The sequence below is a fragment of the Marmota monax genome, unplaced genomic scaffold (genome assembly GCF_021218885.2).
Source record: "Marmota monax isolate L192 unplaced genomic scaffold, Marmota_monax_Labrador192_F-V1.1 WCK01_AAM20220418_F8-fsc00012, whole genome shotgun sequence".
NCBI classification, from domain to species: domain Eukaryota; kingdom Metazoa; phylum Chordata; class Mammalia; order Rodentia; family Sciuridae; genus Marmota; species Marmota monax.
In genome coordinates, this window is record NW_026695227.1 from 17,861,591 (window position 1) to 17,880,537 (window position 18,947).

An 18,947-nucleotide genomic window follows, 5' to 3' on the forward strand; every position below is an offset into this window, starting at 1 on the left:
TCAAGGGCAGGAAAGACCTTGACTCGGCAATTTAAATGAGACCCTGTCTAAAAATTTTAAAAATTAAAAGGGCTAAGTGATAAAAAGGCTCAGTGATAAAACACTAATGGGTTCAATCCCAGTATTCAATAAATTAATTTTTAAAAAGTTAGGGATATAGCTCAATGGCAGACCAACTGCCTAGCATGCATGAGGCAGGCCCTGGGTTCAATCCCCACTTTTGAATAAAAATATTTTTTAATTAAATGCATTGATGCTATAATGTGACAAAATATGGTTCAGGCTTTCATGGAACCCATTTAGCATATAATCCCATTTTTGCGTGTTGGAGAGAATGTTTTGTTTTAGAAGGCTTATCTAAGTGGGGCCTGAGTTAAACCTTAAAGACAAGTAGATATTGCTTAGTTATATGATGTGGAAATGGGTCAGGGGGAATAATGTATGGAAGCACATACATTATTGAGTAATGTATGTGCTTCCATACATTGGAATAATGATGGAGAGTGATAATGTTTATTCCTGCTGTTTCTTCGAAACCCTTGCCCTTTTTACATGGTCTGTTTATCTCCTGTTTCCATTGACCACTTCCTCCCTCAACCATGAGACCAGCAGTAGTAGAAACAGCATCCTATTACTAGCACCAAAGTTACGGGTCCTGAGAACTATACTCTCCCTTGAAGTACCTGTACACCTTGTACACATAAAGTCCCTTTATTAAACTCTCCTCCAATTATTCAATTTCAATAAGCCATCAACTTCCTGCCAGCAACCTAAGTGATATAAAGCTCTACAGACAGTTTGAGAGATTCCAACATATTTTACATGACATTTAGGACCATGAGAATGGAGATGGTCTGAGAAAGCTGAAGGTAAAGCCTGGACCAACAAGTATCTGAATTAAGAGATAACCTGGAAGCCAGTGTTATCAGTCAAGAATATCTCAAAAAGGCTGGAGATAAAACAAGATGAAAGTCCTGGGTTCAATCCCCAGCACTGCAATAATTATTATTATTATTTCAACAGGGTAACCACTGATAACATCAATTGCTGTGAAAAGCCTGAAAAAATAAGATGAGGGCTTTGGAATTTCCCATGAAGCCACCAGTAAACTTTGAGGTAGAAAGGGCAGTATGAACAGCATGGAATAGTTTAGAAGTAGCTAAAAGTCAAGAATGCACTTGATACTTAAAAAAAAAAAAAAAAAACGGCACAGCCGTGTGCTCACCTGTAATCCCAATTTCTGGGAAAGCTGATGCAGAAGCTAGAGTGGGCAATTTAGCAAGACCCTGACTCAAAATTTAAAAAAAGAACTGGGGTGTCACTTAGCAGTAGAGCATCTGGGTTCAACCTCCAGTATGCGGGGGCAGGGGGGTCACCATCAGAGATTGGGAAGGGGTGGGAGGTGTTCAGTTTTAACATTACCAGGGACCTTCTGAGGCTATCCTTAAACTTACACTCTTCCTGCCTCAACCTCCTGAGTTGCTGGAATTACATGCAGATGTGATAGCACCTAGCACAAATTTTGCTTTAAGTCGCTAAGTTTGTGGTAATTGTTATACAGCAATTGATAATACAGATACTGTCACCTTTCTACTATTTGGTAGAGTGCTTGTCTAGCATGTATGAGGGAGGCCCTAGGTTCAATCCCTACACACATCCACACATTAAACTTCAACAATACTATAAAAAGTTTGGCCTATAAAATCAATCTTCCCCAGAAAACAAAACAATCTGAGAATTGATGTGGATTATACCTCTTAGGATTCCTCATAATTCTGTAAAGAAGCTGGGGGGGGGGGGGGCGGGTATTAAGGAAAAAGTATGTTGAAGGTAACATTGAGGCCAGCCAGAAGCAACTCTGTGTCACCCCGTCTCCAAAAAACAAAAAAACAAAAAACACACACACAAACCCCTCTAAACTGTATTGCTCAAATGGGTAATAATAAGAGGTAGGAGGGAATAAAGAGAATTTTCCTGCCTCATGTCTTTGTTACCATACTATAAACTTAAATGGAATACCTGTGCAGAACAAAAACATTATTCTGACCAAAGACCTTTAACAAAAAGCCACAAAACATCTCCTTTTATTTTCTAATAAGACTAAATTTATTCAATAACCTAGTAAAAGTTTTGATTATAAGTATCCAACAGTATAAAAAGTACAAAACAGATCTGTAGATTTCTAATATATTAATACAAAGTGCATGACTACATACAGTACATCCTACAGGCAAAGAAAGGTGGAAGGGGAAAAAGAAGACTGTGGTTGAGGTCTAGTAATAAATAAATAAATACAGAAGTAGAGAGAGATGATCCATATTATAGTATATTCTACCACCAATACTGCAGCCAAAATGTACAAAAAAAAAACATTTCAAAATAACTCAGGAGAATGATAATGGCTGGACTCTTGTAATACACCTCAAAGGCTATGGGAGAGCCGACCCAACTCACTGTGTAGTCTGTGCATATGGTGGCTTGTAGCATGTAGGTATTTTCTCAAAAGGAAGAAATATAAAATAAGTTTTAAGAACTATAAAACTATAGGGTACCCATAAAAAGTGGCTCACTCCTTACTGTGATGCTATCCAATTTTTATAATCCAGTTTTAAAAATAAGCACTGAGTCATGTTATTACAAGGCAGACAAATATTCCTCCCTCATGTATGGAAAGTTTGAACTGGTGCTATTTTTTTCCTGAATTTTTAGAAAAGAAGCAATAAGAATACTTTGGTTTGGGTTCAATAAGAGGCTTTTAATAAGGATTTTAGAATTAAAAGCTCCAGTTTCAGCATTATCTCAATGTTCAGAAAGACTGACTATAAAAGAAGCCAAACCAACACTAACCCCCCCTTAGCATGAACCCACCTTTCTTCTTAGTAAATTTTACTTTTAAATAGTGAAAAAAAAAAAAAAAAAAACCAAAAGCCCAACAGGTTAAAACAAGTCAAACACCTACTCTATGCAGATAGAACCTTCACAAAGGTCAACTGAAGTAATCCAGAGCTAAAACTGAATTGTGAAGATTTCAATGAAGTCACCAGTCATGTAACACAAATAAAGTCAATTATTTACACACTCGGGCAAGCCCGACAAGCAACGTGCCCAAGAAGCATTAACCTTTGTTTTGTGCCATCCTGAAGACTTGCACATAGTTTAACATTTTGAAGAGTGTGTTTTCCACGGTGTGGTAATGCTTTGGTACTATTCATATAAGATCTCATCTATCCCACCTACTCACCTCTTCTCCAAGAGGAGATTTCATTCTGCTTGAAAAGTTTCACATAAATTAAAATCTTTAACAAATATTAATATGAAGGAAGGTGACACAGGATGCAACACATACAGTCAAGCTTCTCTCTATATAATTAGAAATTACTTCCTCCGTCAAGGTATTTGCACCAAAAAGCTCAGTCTGTCCTGCTTAATCATCAGTAGTACAGGTTTGATTCATCAGAAAGTTGGAGAGACTCAATTATATCAAAATTATTAACAACTACCTCTAGGGGCAAGACATGTTATTGAGTTATGACAAGTCTACTAACATGAGGGAAAACAAGTGTAGCCAGCCATCTTTAAAAAATGCCCCAACCACTGCTTCTCAATATAGAAAGACTAAAAACTACATATGGTTTATCATACAACAAATCCCATCTGTGTCCCCTGAAATTCCCCTAATTTAATTCATTAGAAGGGGATTATTAAAAAAAAAAAAAAGACTTAAAGAGCACTTTACAGCAGCATTCAGCTTTCCTATGAAATACTCAGCATCTTAAATATTATGTACACTTCTTTTTTCTTTTAGTAAGCTAGACACTGGCTTCAAAGTTTATGGGACTGGAGGAAAAAATAACCCATTCAAAACTATTCTAGAAAATTGTGTTTTGGCAGAATAGCAGGTATCCAAGTCAAAAATAGTAAGGTCAGTTTGTTGCTTTGTGGTCTTTTCAAAATTTAAATCATTTGTTCCCCTTCTACATAAACCTCAGTCACCACTCCTGAGTGGAGATGGGCAGAGGTTCGGGCCCCTGCTCCTCTGGCTTCTCTGCAGCTGTCTTCTTATTGCTGCAGCAAGGCTTGAATAGATGTGTGTCAATGAGGACTTCTCCAAAACGGCCTTTATAGATAATCCCACAACAAATTTTCTGTCTGAAAGAAAAAACGGAGAAATATATTAATAAAGCAGAATAGAATACCAAAAGCATACAAAAAACTCTACTCCTCATGTAATAACCAGCCTAACATGACCAAAAGGCTGTACTTTGATAATCTTCTCACATTCCCAATGAAAGGGCTCCTAGAGTTACCCCAATAGCTAAAGAATGGGAATTACTCAAGTCTCTTTAAATTCCACAATGAAAATTTTTCTCAAGTATGGAGGAAGAAGGCATTCTGAAAGATAGCAACTGCTATTAAAGTTGTTAACTGTTTCCTGCAAATATCAACATTTTTGGTGTGGGATGGGGTGGGGTGAGGTGGGGTGCCAGGAATAGAACACAGGGCTTCTCAGCCACTGAGCCACATCCCCAGTCTTTTTAATATATTTTTTTGAGACAGGGTCTCACTAAGTTGCTTAGGGTCTCACTAAGTTTCAGCCTCCTGAGTCTCTCAGATTATAAACACACACTACTGCACCCAGATATCACTAATTCTTTTTTTTTTTTAAGAGAGACAGAGAGAGAGAATGAATTTTAATATTATTTTTTTAGTTTTTGGCGGACACAACATCTCTATTTGTATGTGGTGTTGAGGATCGAACCCAGGTCGCACGCATGCCAGGCAAGCACGCTACCACTTGAGCCACATCCCCAGCCAAGTATCACTAGTTCTTGAAGAAAACCATCCACCCCAAACAAGCTGATAGAGCTTGTGGTTTTATTTCAGTTAAATACTAAAAAACCATATATATGCATTATCAAATATACATAAAGGCATCCAAAAAGGACAACTGTAGGGTGTGGTGGTGCATGCCTGTAATCCCAGGTGCTCAGGAGGCTAAGGCAGGAGGATCCCAAGTTCAAGGACAGCCTAGTAACTGAACAAGGTTCTAAGCAACTAAGCAAGACCTTGTCTCAAAATAAAAAATTAAAATGGCTGAATATGTGGCTCAGTTGCTAAATACCACTGGGTTCAATCTCTAATACCAATAAATTTTTAAAAATTTTTTAAAGACAACAAAAATCAGTGCATCACATATTACAAGAATGTTACATCAATTCCTATGAATTCACCTGTATGACATTTTCCAGTCCTACCTAACTCCCATTTTATTCTCTCCTGCCTTAATTTGTAGTTTATTATTCCCTTTTTTCTTTACACTTCATGGTTTTGCTATCTGTTTGCATCTTTGAACATATTGCTCAACAACTCATCATAAAAACACATGCACATGCCAGGTATAGTGGCACATGCCAATAACCCTCAACGACTTGAGACTGAGAGAGAAGGATAGAAAATTTAGCGTAACTCAGTAATATAAAATCCCTGGGTTCAATCCCCAATACCACAAAAACAACCCCCACCCACACAACGTATTCTCCAAGTTTTTGCTCAACACTGAGTAACTGAGATTCACATGTAGTTAGGGGACTTTATTTAAAATAATTTAGGTATACTATTCCAACATGTGAATATACAAGTTTTATTTATCCACTCTTTGCTATTACAAACACTGCTGTACTTGCCAGGGTATACCGCCTAAAGTTTTCTAGGTCATGTTGCTAGGATATAGGAATGGGATTATCTTCACCTTTACTCAAAAATGCCAATTTATTAATCAATGTGGTTAGAACTACTTATACCATAACCAACATTTCAATTCTTCTTCAACATCTGACAACAGATTTTATTCTATTTTTAACAATAATGGGTAGAAAATTCAATTTTAATTTATATTTCCTTGATTATCAAATTTTTTTAACATGTTTTCATTTAATGAGCTATTTCATTTGTGTAATACCAAGTCCTGTGCCCAGTTTTCTGTTCGTTTGTCTTATACTTCCTTTCACAGGAGTTGTTTATGTATTCAACATACTAATATTTTGGCAGATGTATTAGATATCCTCTTCCTTCCTTCCTTCTACTAGAAATTGAACCCAGGGACTCATGCAGGCTACAAAACCACATCCTCTCAGTTTTACTATAACCATGAATGTGGTATGCCTCGTTAGTTATTTAAAATGTTATTCAGGGGCTGGGGCTGGAGCTCAGCGGTACGACATTTGCCTGGCATGTGTGAGGCAATGGGTTTGATTCTCAGCACCACATATAAATAATAAAGATCTATCACCAACTAAAAAAAAAAAATTAAAAAAAATGTTATTCAATAATGTATATGATTTTTAGATATTTTCTACATAAAGGGTTCTATATTTCCCGCTAGGTTTTATTTATTTATTTACTACTAGGTTTTAAAAATATTTTCTAATGATATTCTAACACAAAACTGCCTTGGCTTAAATTCTGTTTGACTTACTGTGTAATAAATAAATTACTTCCTTTCTACCTGTTTCCATAAAATGCATCCTACAACTGTTTTAAGGATTAAATGGAATAATATATGCAAACCATCTATAAAGCACTGTTCCAAGTGTTTACTACTGCTGCTACTACTGTTACTACCACTAACCAACAATCACCACATCATCCATAGCTACTGAATTTGCTAACCTTCTGTGATAGTAAACATTCCTTGATTTATTCCTAATCTGAAGAGAAAATGCTTTCATTTTATCACAATTAAGTATGATGCTGGCTGTACTTTTTTTAATATACCCATTATCCAAGTAATTGAGTTCTCTTCTATGCCTGTATTATGTTTTGTTTTAAAATTTAAAGAAATGTTTGCATTTGTCAAAACCTTCTCTGTGCCACCCTCCCTTTCTTTTACATCCCCAAAATATATGTATCTGGTAATTTATGGTATCAAAGTGACTTTATAAAGGTTTGAGGCTTATGCTTTCTTCTACCCATATCCACAGACTGGAAAAGTCAGTACAAGATTACAATCATGAGTGTTTAGTAGAACTTGCCACTCAAGGCCCAGGATTTCTTTGAGGGAAGTCTCTCCCTCTGTCTTAATTGAACCTAGGAACACTTATTCACTGAGCCACATCCCAGCAAATCCCCACCTACCGCTTTTTTTTTTTTGGGGGGGGGGGGCCGGGGGAACAGTATCACAGTAAGTTGCTGATTTGAACTTGTGCTCTTCCTGCCTTGGCCTCCCAAGCCAATGGGATCATAGGCATGTGTCACCCCTATCGGCTTGGGAGGAGACTTGACCACTGAATCAATGTTTATTAAAAGAAAATTCAAGTCTTTCTTGAGACAGACTTGGTTAGATTTTTCTAGTAATGTGTCCACATTACAAAAGTTTAATTTATTGGCAAAGTTGTTTATAATTACTTTTAATCTTTTAAATTTCTACTTCATCTAAGCCTCTTTTTTCCTTCCCTAAAATTGCTTGTGTATGTTCTTTTTCTTGATGCACTTCATCTCCAGTTAATTTTTTTCATAAGAACCTTTTTGAAAACCTACTAATTCTCTCCTCTGTATATCACCTTTCTGTCCTATTTATTTCTTGTCTTCCCCCTTCCACCCTCAAATGCTGGGGATCAAATTCATGACTTCACACACACTAGGCAAGTGCTGTACCACTGAGCTACATCTCCAATCTTCTACTCTCATCTTTGGGATTCCCGTTTATTATATATATAGTTGTATTGGCTTTTATGTTAGATACATATCACATTCTTCATTTTTAAGCCTTCCTTTAAAAAAAATTTATTTTTAATGATAGTTTGACACAATACTTTTGTTTCATTTATTTTTTTTTTTTAATTTGGTGCCGAGGATCGAACCCAGAGCCTCTCATGTGCTAAAGGAGCACTCTACAACTGAGCCACAACCCCAGCCCAAGTCTTCCTTTTTTAGCAATCAAAGACAATATGGGGCTGGGGTTGTGGCTCAGAGGTAAAATGCTCGTCTGGCCTGTGCGATGTCCTGGGTTGAATCCTCAAGCACTACATAAAAATAAATAAATAAAACAAAGGTATTGTGTCCAACTACAACCAAAAAATACACATTAAAAAAGACAATAAATACTTCTCCATCTGCATTTTTAGTTTCACTGTGCACATCTTGTTTTATGGTGTTATTTAGTTTTTGTTCAGTTATAAATATTTTTTAAGTTCTAACAATGATATATCCCAGCCCTATTCTACTGTATTTCTACTATACTTTTTGTCCCACTTGTGATTTATGCCTTTTCTGTTTTGCAAACTTTTGGGTAGGAAACTACTCTTATTCTATAATTCCCGCCTCCTCCATTTTTCTTTGGAGGTCTTATACTTTTTTATTCTTTTAGTGATTACACAATTAATTTATCAAATTCTAAAAAGTTATTCAGTCTTATTATCAAAAGGCAAAGAACATTTAGACACTTCCTACCACCTCTATCACTTCAAGTTAAAATGCTATAATTATCATGCATTTTTTTTTCTTCACTATTACAACTACTGTCCTTGTAAAGTGTTCAAATTTATCTAGATGTTTATTAATTTATTTATCCTTCTTTCCTCCCAGAACCTCAATGTAGAATCTCTTTCCTTTTGCCTCTGTGAGAATCAGCTTGCTGGCAAGCTCCAATTTTTTTTCCTAGTCAAAATGTCTCATGAGGGGCTGGGGTTATAGCTCAGTATTAGAGCACTTGCCTAGCATGTGTGAGGCTCTGGGTTTGATCCCCAGCACCACATAAAACTAAATAAACCAAATAAAGCATTGGGGGGAGGGAGGATGTCTCATTAGCTTTTTTACAAAAGATATTTTTGCTATATATAATTTTAGATCACGAAGTATTATCTCTTGGTCCACTGAAGATATTAATCTACTGTTTTCTTGCTTTTTTTATCCATGCTTCTTAATGTGTTCCTTTGAAAATAATGTGTTTTCTCACTCCCTACAGTTATATTTTGTCTTTCGTATTCTGTAGTTTCACTACCCAATGTCTACAGATGAAAATCTTGCCTTTTGTTTATCTTGAATCCTAAAAAAAAAAAATCCCTATCTACTTTCTCTTTTTGGGGCTTTGGGGCCACACATTCACTTAGCATTTGTCCTGGGTATTCTTTATTAACTTACCCACCCATTAATGACATTTGACTTTAAAAAGGAACTTTTTAAAATTATGTGTCTAGCAGCTGTGGTTTTGGAGGTTTTTTTGATGACAAAAGTTGTAAGTGGGAAAATGCTTCTTGTAATTAAGATGGGTGCTGATTGAAAAGAGATTTTTCTGGGCTGGGGATGTGGCTCAAGCAGTAGCGCGCTCGCCTGGCATGCGTGCGGCCCAGGTTCGATCCTCAGCACCACATACAAAGATGTTGCGTCTGCCGAAAACTAAAAAAATATATATATATATTTTTAAAAAAAGAAAGAAAGAAGAAATTTTCTGTTGCATTTACCTTTTCCAGTAAGTAAGATCTAAAAAGGAAAAAACTGGTGTTCTATTAGAGCCAGAAGCCATTTCTGTATCTGAGCCGTCATCTGACTGGTTACTATAACAAGGAGATTGAGCTGGGGAGGCACTTGAGGTGGTACTGTGAGCATCAGAATCTGTAATAAATAGAAAAAACAGTTAATTTCATTATATGTAAATGCAACTAGTGCTGTTAAACTTCAAATTGTGTTAATTACAAATAGGCCCACTGTAAGTAATGCTAAATACAAAATGTGATTGGGATGGGGCTGTAGCTCCGGGATAGAGTGCTTGCCTTGCACATGTGAGGTACTGCTGATCCTCAGCACCACATATAAAGATATTGTGTTCATCTACAACTAAAAAAATATTAAAAAAAAAAAAATGTGTTCAAGGGGCTGGGATTGTGGCTCAGTGGTAGAGTGCTTGCCTAGCATGCATGAGACCCTGGGTTCAATTCTCAGCACCACATAAATGTAAAATAAAGATATTGTGTCCACCTAAAACTAAAAAATAAATATTTTTTTAAAAATGTATTCAATACACCTTAGCCTACTAAACATAGCTGTTTCCGGCTTGACTGTATAGCTGATTAGAAGCTACTGTTTGCTGTGGCTGCCCAGCATTTTAAGGAAATCATACTGTATACATAGCTAGCTTGAGAAAAGATTCAAATTCAAAATCTGAAGTATTGCTTTTATTAAATGCATATTGTTTTCACACTATCATACAATCAAGAAATTCTAAATCAAGGACATAATGGAGACTTAAGACTGAATAAATTGGCAAAAAGAAGGTAAAAAAAAGACTGATATTTAAAGATGTTTGCACTGCAATAATTTTTAAGAGAATGTCTGTTTCCAAGAAGATGGAATGCATGTATTTTTCTCTGTTCCTCCTGCTTATAGAACTAAAAACCTGTGCATTACATATAAAACTAACCTAAACTCTGAAAGGTGATGACCATATATGCAGCTTGGGGCCCAAGGAATGAATGACACAGTCATGAATTACCTACTTTTACTGGATTTTCTTTTCACCTCAAATTTGGAAGTGAAGCTTCAGCAAACCAAAAACAACAAAATGCACAGATGACTCCCCAACCGCCCCCCACGCCAAAAAAAAACAAAGGGTTCAATAAAAGCCAGCTCTCTCTAGTCAAAGGACCAGGAAAAACGCAATTAAGACAGTTTTCTTTTATTAGACAATAATGATTATCTCCAGCAGCACACTGGTGGCCATTGCCCACCACTCCAAGCAAAGACTAAGCAGAGAACCTAGATTTCCACCTTCATTAAATTGCTTTGAGGCACCAATATCTCCACCAGGTGCCAGAGGAAGCCCAGTGAAGAGCCAGGACTTTCACTAAGAAAAAAGCTACCTTACCATGTGAAAGTCCTACAAATCCTGCTTCGCTTCCCCACACTAATAACAAGGAATCTTTGCCCTCACCTGTCAATGGTGACTGAGGGATCTGACTTCTAAAAAAAGTAGTAATAACATGGTGATAGCACCCCATCCCCCTTGCCCTGATGCAAGTGTCCAAAAAAGGTAAAATTTAAATAAGATCCAAAGTCTAACAATATAAGCCGAAAATGTCCAAGATTCAACCAAAAATCACATCATACCAAAACCCACAAAGATTCCAACCAAATGAAAAGACATGCCAAAAAGATAGATGTTAGAATTATCTGATGAAGATTCCCACCCCTCTGGGGCGGGGGGCAGGGATTGAACTCAGGGCCACTGGAGCCACATCCCCACCCTATTTCATATTTTGAGACAGGATCTCACTGACTTGCTTAGCAGCCTCGATTTTGCTGAGACTGGGTTTGAACTCATGATCCTTCTGCCTCAGCCTCTCCAGCTGCTGGGATTACAGTCATGCACCTCTGCACCTGGCTTCTAATGAAGATTTTAAAGCAGTCATAAGAAAAAACACTTCAATAAGCAATCATGAAATGTTTAAAACAAATGAAAACATAAGCCAGGCCAATGGCACATACCTATAACCCTAGTACTGTGGAGGCTGAGGCAGGAGGATCTCAAGGTCAAGAAAGCCTCAGCTACTTAAAGTGACCCTGTATCAACATAAAAAATGTTTGGGGGTGTGGCTCAGACAGAATTCCTCTGGGCTCAATCCCTTGTGCAAAGTGGCAAGGGATAGGCTCAGTAAACAGGCTCAACAATGGAGAGGACAAAGAAACCTAAACAGTTAACAGAAGAAAGAACAGAAATTACCAAATCTGAACACAGTGAAACCCTACTGTAAGTCCTGGAAGAATAGGAGAAAGGAAAGGAAAGAGGAAAAAAAAAAGAAGGAAGAAAGAAATCAACTACAGAAAAACACTTTACCTATTAGGGAAAACCAATAGATTCTGATTTACTAAGGAATAAAGGCAATTTATTAGATGCAGAACTAAACCTGACCAATATTTTGGCCCTCAGAAGTCGTCATATAAACATGCCAGAAAACAAATCTTTTGTTTGATACTCACTATGACAAAAGGCTATAGTTCTGCTATATCACAGCCAGTATCATAATAAAGAGTGAAATTTAATGCAACCTCTAAACTAAAAACTCCCTGCTCCCAGGACAAATGAACAGAATAATTCTATAATTCAGAAAATCAATCAAATATTTATTAAGTACAAAACCCTGTTATATGCTACATGAGTGAAAAAGAATAAAGGATACTAAAGAGCTCACAAGTTTGTATTAATAAGCATTTACATAAAATAGCATAAGATTATGTATCTAAAAAGTACCATGAGTGTTTTTAATACATTAATTTATTTCCAGTGTAAATAGCATTCAAGGTCATTAAAAAAAAAAAAAAAAACCTAACAAAATCCTTAAACACAGAAGGCTTCAAAGGAATAAGTACAGGAGAATAAAAACTTTCCAAATATGGGGCTGGGGTTGTGGCTCAGTTCTTGAGCACCAGCCTAGCAATAGCAAGTCCCTGGGTTCGATCATCAGCACCACATAAAAATAAATAAAAATAAGGTGGGCTGGGGCTGGGGCTCAGTGGTAGAGTGCCTGCCTTGTAGGTGTGAGGCCCTGAATTCGATCCTCTGCACCACGTAAAAATAAAGATGTTGTGTCCATCTACAACTAAAAGAATATTAAAAAAAAAAAAAGATTTAAAATAAAATAAAGGTATTGTGTCCAACCACATCTAAAAAATATTAAAAAAAAAAACAAACTTTCCACATAATTAACCTTAGTAGTCAGCTCTACACTACTGAGGAAAGCTCACTGTCCTAGGAGGTGCTTAACATCTTCAAACCATTTGAAAATCCAGTTATTTGCCATTTTTAAACTTTTTTTTTTTTTAATTTTGAGATAGACCCTAAATTGCTTAGGGCCTCGCTAAACTGCTGAACCTGCAATCCTCCTACCTCTCAATCTCTAGGGTAGCTGACTGAGGCTATCTACAGGTATGCACCACATAGGCTGGATTACCCTGTTTTCTTTAACCTATAGAAACCATTTCTTGGGGCTGGGGATATAGCTCAGTTGGTAGAGTGCTTGCCTTGCATGCACAAGGCCCTGGGTTCAATCCCCAGCACCACCAAAAAAAAAAAAAACAAACCATTTCTTATGGTTTAATCTCAAACTCTAGGAAGTACATTTGAACACAATGAAGAATTCTTCTAGAATGTAAATCTGGAAATTCTTCAAATAACTGCAATCTTAAAAGTCTTTAAAATTAGGTAAGATTTAAAAAGGTACAAAGGAGTGATTAAGGTAACATGAGGTTAGCTGGGAATAGTGGTATACCGCCTGTATAAACCCAGCTGCTCAGGAGGCTGAGGTTGAAAGATCTGAGCTCAAGGCCAGCCTTAGCAACACACTGAGACCCTGTCTCCAAAAAAAAAAAAAGCATAAGGTAGGTAAAGGTAATAAGGAAAGCCACTATGTGCTACAGAAACTGAGAAACTGATTTAGCTCAAATATGCTTTTACTAAAATAGGACCTTCAAAGACTTTTTAGGGAACATTTATTCTATCACAATCAGAAATCAATGTAGATTTTGAAAAGGATGCCATAAAAAGAATACCGAGCCAGGCATAGTGGTGGCAAGCCTATAATCCCAGTGGCTCAAAGAGGCTGATTGAAGGGATGGGACTGTGGCTCATGGTAGAGCGCTTATCTAGCATGCATGAAGCACTGGGTTCGGATCCCCAGCACCATAAATTTTATATATATATACATAAATAAATAGATAAATAAATAAAGGTATTATGTCCATCTACAAGTAAAATAATATATATATTTTTTAAACAAGAGGCTGATGGACAAGGATCACAAAGTTAAAAACCAGAGTCAGGACCACAGAAAGCCCTGTCTCAAAATTTAAAAATAAATAAATAAATGAAAAGGGCTGAGGGTACTGGGATTGTGCACAATGGTAGAGTGTGAGGCACTGGGTTCAATTCTCATCACCACATATAAGTAAATAAAAAAATAAAGGTCCATTGACAACTAAAAAAATATTTTTAAAAATTCATTAAAAAAAAAGGTTAGGGATGTGATTCAGTGGTTAAGCGCCTGTGAATTCAATCTAGTACCCTACCCTCCCAAAAAATAGCCAAGTCAGGTGTTACTCAGGCATATGCCTGTAAATCCCAACAACACAGGAGCAGAGTCAGAGAACTGCAAGTTCTGAGAATTGCAAGTCAGCCTCAGCAAATTAGCAAGACACTGTCCCAAAATAAAAAGTGGGGATGTAGTTTAATGTTAAAGCACCCCGGGTTCAATCCACCATACCAAAAATAAACAAATAATAGATAGCGAATGGGCTGGAGATATAGCTCAGTTGGTAGAGTGCTTGCCTTATATGCACAAGGCCCTTGGTTCAAATCCCCAGCACCACAAAAGAAAGCTAAGACTGTGTGTCTTACAAAACCCTTTTTTAATGCAATTATCCCCATTTCTCCAATTAGAATATTGTGGATAAATGTTAATTGACTCCAAAGCAAGCCATTGCTTAATGATAAGAACTGTTATTTCTTTTCAGTTGGTACTGCAGATTGAACCCAGGGGTACTTTACCATTGAACCACATCCCCAGACCTTCAAGGATTGAACCCAAGGGCACTCAACCACAGAATCACATCCCTAGCCCTTTTTATATTTAGAGACAAGGTGTTACTGAGTTTCTTAGGGCCTCACTAAATTGCTGAGGCTGGCTTTCAACTTATGATCCTCCTACCTCAGCCTCTTAAGCTGCTCCCAGCCCTTTTTTTTTTTTTAATTTTATTTTTTATTTCGAGAAAGGGTCTCACTAAATTGCTCTAAATTTAAAGAGTCTCACTAAGTTACTGAGGCTGGCCTCAAACTTGCAATCCTCCTACTTCAGCATCCCAAGTTATAGGATTACAGATATGGGCCAAAATGCCCAAATCTTTAAGCTCTAGGTCCAATGCCTTTCCAGTACACCACATAACAATGTTTTTCTGGGCATAGTGGCACACACCTGTAATCCCGGAGACTCAGGAGGCTGAGGCAGGAGGATTGAAAGTTGTGGGATCCTGTCTTTAAAAAGAGCTAGAGTCATACTCAGTAGAAGTGCCTCTGGGTTCAATCCCCAGTATTGTTTTTTTTTTTTTTTTAAAGGGAGTATACAGACCATACACGATGTACTGTCTCCAAACTTGTTATGATGTATACAGGATCTAGTAATTCACAATATACCTAAGAAAAACCTATTTCAGTTTGAGTTGTGAATATTCACACACCTTATCAAAGGGATTTACTTTCAGTTTCCAACCACTACACAGTCCAGCTTTATCTTAAAACTCTTAAGGTACAATGGACATATTTCCTTAGGTAAGATCAAAGTAATATTACTTTGTCTATTACTAAAGGAAAAGAGCTAAGAATATACATGTGAATAATCAATTCCTCTGCCTTCAAGTGATAGAAGAATATTACAATTTCCAAAATATTCATTAAAACATCTAGTCAGAATGGAGGGTAACAACATTAAACCTTCTTATTTTTGGAAGGTAGATGACAATTGGTTTAAAAAAAAAAAGGAACACACATAATTAAAACACATACACACAGACATACTGTTATGTTTCTTAAATGTTTTACTATTAATATATTAAAATAGCTACCATAAATTAAATATATCATTAGAGTAACTAAAGGAAGACTGTGTATAACACTCTCTACTAAGAATGATCTGAAAAGATCAAGTACTGAAGCACTTGTTATGCTACCAGGGAAAAACAGTTGCCCTTTGGAGCACAGGACTTTGAAGTTAAGACAAACCTGTAAGTCAAACTCACCTCAATCACTTACTTACTAACTGACCTGGATCAAGAAATAGCCTCTCTGTGCTTCCTATCCTAAGTAATAAAATGGAAATAATAGCGATAGAGATGTAAAGTGTACAAAAGTGGTCAAAAATTAGTTCTCCCTCACTCAGTACTTTTCCTAGTTTACACTTAACTGTCTTTCAGTTATGCCACCATAATACCATCCCTCAGACGTGATACTCATAGTAATCTCACACACAACACAGGTGACTTTCAACCTAAAAGTCTGGAGACAGGCATTACTCAATTTGTGGGTTATAATTTCTAAAATTACTTTCTAGGAATCCAGGCTTTGCTCTCAGATTGTCCACTAATTATTTACATACCTTTTTTTTTTTTTTATAGGCAGTACTGGGGATTGAACCCAGGGACCCACTATCATTATCCACACCCCTAATCCTTTTAATTTTGAGACAGCATCTCACTAAATTGCCCCGGCTGGCCTTTTTTGCCTCAATATCCCAAATAGCAGTTATTTTGTGAGTAACAGATATTTTCCAGGGGGGGAACAAGGCTTGTGTACCTTGCCTGGCTTACTATATTTTACTGCATAATTGTTGCACTCTGATTTTTCAGTCAAAAAATTGGTTTATAACCTTTCGTTGCATAATCATCACATGGTATAATTAATCTTGTTCTTCATGCCACTTAAAAGATTAAACAGAGCAGCAAAGTATTCACCAGTGGCATATGGATGCACATTTGTCCTTGTGGACACTGCAAGCCAAGCCTAGAATTGTCTGTACAAGCTCATAAGTGCTGCAGTACTAAACAAGTGTCACTGAGGACAGCACCATCAGATAACAAACCCAATAATAAAATGGCAGAATCTTTGGACACAGATTTTTTAAGTCCATATTTTGCAAATTTTGTAAAATTTTCAAGTGTAATATTTCAACTATAATGCACAAATCCTGAAGAACTAATGTTTTTATTTTTTTCAGACCAGAAAAATGTTCAATAAACTGTCAAAGAAATGATCTTTGTTGATTTGGACTACTCAGTTTTAATGTATATTCACAAGCATTCCAAGCATCCTTCTCTTGCACTAAAGAAGTTCAATCATAAATGATATTTGAGTAATAACAGCAGAATTTTTTTAAAAAAAGAGCTGCACATAATAGTCACACTCCACTGGTTTTTTGTTTTTTTTTTTAATTTTTTTGTTAAGTTGTAGATGGACACAATACCTTTATTTTGTTTATTCAATTTGCTGATGTGGTGCTAGGGATCAAACCCAGTGCCTCACACATGCTAGGCAAGCACTGTACCACTGAGCCACAATCCCAGCCCCTACTTATTTTTTTATGTGGTGCTGAAGATCTAACCCAGCACCTCACACCTGCTAAGTAAGCACTCTATATACCACCGAGCTACAAATAAAAGCCCCCCACACTCTACTGTTCTTAAAAAAAATTGGCATAAAATCTGCAACAGGACAGGCCAGTGGCACACACTTATAATCCCAGTGGCTCGGGCTGGGGATGTGGCTCAAGCGGTAGCGCGCTCGCCTGGCATGCGTGCGGCCCAGGTTCGATCCTCAGCACCACATACAAAGATGTTGTGTCCGCCAAAAACTAAAAAACAAATATTAAAAAATTCTCTCTCTCTCTCTCTCTTACTCTCTCTTTAAAAAAAAAAAAATCCCAGTGGCTTAGGGGGCTGAGGCAGGATGATTATGAGTTCAAAGCCAGCCTCAGCAAAAGCGAGGCCCTAAACAACTCAGTGAGACACTGTCTCTAAATAAAATACAAAACAGGGCTGGGGATGTGGCTCAGTGGTTTTGAGTGACCCTGAGTTCAAACCCTGGTACCACCAGGAAACCTACAACAATTATACAGTGAAATATGGTATATATTTTTTGCATACCTCCTAAATTCAATTTCCTTTTGCATAAAAATCAAATACATAAAATAGAAATGTACCTTCTAGAAAACTAAGATATTTATAAAGAGACATCAAAGCAGTACAATCTGAAGTGGCTCAGTAAAGTATTTTTAAGATCAAAATCTAAAATTTCATAAAAATAAAGATCTCTACCAAGTCAGTTAAGAAATATGGGGAAAAATTGTCCACACATACGATATACCACCCCCAACAAAAAAATAAAAACTGAAAAATTACTCTCAGTACCAATGTTCAAGTATCAAACTTACTGTGACGTTTAAATTCCTTCTGCAGTTTACTGATCTGGTTGCTTTTTATCCTGTTTCCAGATAGAGTTTTTACTTTCTTTGGTTTCAAAGTAGTCTTTAGACTAGGTCCTGCTCTTGCGTCTACCACCTGGAAGGAAACACTGAATATTTAATACCATTGAAGAGTTATATGTATCCCTTTGGTTCAGACCCATGCCTATTTGAGAACCAGAGTTTTACAAAACTCAGAGTTTTACAAACCAGAGTTTTACAAAACTCAGAGTTTCTGAGGATTCATCTTTCATCATCACACAATATAAAGAATACTATTTATCTATTGGGTGTTTGTTTTTAAATTCTTTTTTTGAAATAATCACAGGGTCTGTGGGAAAAAAAGATTTAATAGATTTATGTTATGGGTTAATCATTACTAGATGACCCAACTAGGTGAAGAAGAATCAAGAATCAATTCTACAGGATGATGTATAACAATGTAAACAGCTTTCATTTATTTCTAATCCTACCACAAAGCAGTAAAGAGGCTCTTTTTGTTACTCTAATTTTAGTCTGAAGAAAATCAAGGTAATAAGAAAATTATGTATTTTGCGTTTTTCCATTAAGCTAATAAATAATCAAGGTGATTAGAGAGGAGACAAGACTGAAATCAAGGTCTTCAAATCTGTTCTTCATGTTCTTTTCACTATATAGTTGAATTCCTGAGGTCAGTTATGCAAAGGCAATACATGCTCCCCTATCTAGCCTGGCCATTGATCTATCCACGATGGTTCTACTATGGTACTATTTCTTGTGTGTTCATTCACATTTACTACTTGCAGATATGTATGTAAAAAGGAAGGTTGTCAGGCTGCAGTTGTGGCTCAGTGGTAGACCACTTGTGTAGCAAACATAAGTCACTGGATTCGATCCCCAGCATCACTTAAAAAATATTAAATAAAGATATTATGTCCATCTACAATTTAAAAAGTTTAAAAACCAAAGTTTTAA

General features: G+C 36.6%; 1 protein-coding gene and 1 non-coding gene across 5 annotated transcripts in view; one reads left to right on the forward strand and one right to left on the reverse strand.

Annotated features, from left to right (window-relative positions):
- Window positions 1-2,082: 2,082 nt before the first annotated feature.
- Window positions 2,083-18,947, reverse strand: part of Sinhcaf (SIN3-HDAC complex associated factor) — a 35,181-nt gene continuing 18,316 nt past the window's right edge. For all 4 annotated transcript variants that reach the window (XM_046436241.2, XM_058576274.1, XM_058576273.1 and 1 more), the window contains exons 4-6: window positions 17,964-18,090; window positions 9,459-9,609; window positions 2,083-4,149 (exon numbers count right to left, since the gene is read on the reverse strand). In XM_046436241.2, the coding sequence (XP_046292197.1) occupies window positions 3,990-4,149; window positions 9,459-9,609; window positions 17,964-18,090 (438 nt within the window). In that variant the 3' untranslated portion in view covers window positions 2,083-3,989. The remainder of the gene's footprint in view (window positions 4,150-9,458; window positions 9,610-17,963; window positions 18,091-18,947) is intronic.
- On the forward strand, window positions 12,981-13,053 carry Trnaa-ugc (transfer RNA alanine (anticodon UGC)). The gene has a single exon. It is a non-coding gene; the product is annotated as a tRNA-Ala (tRNA).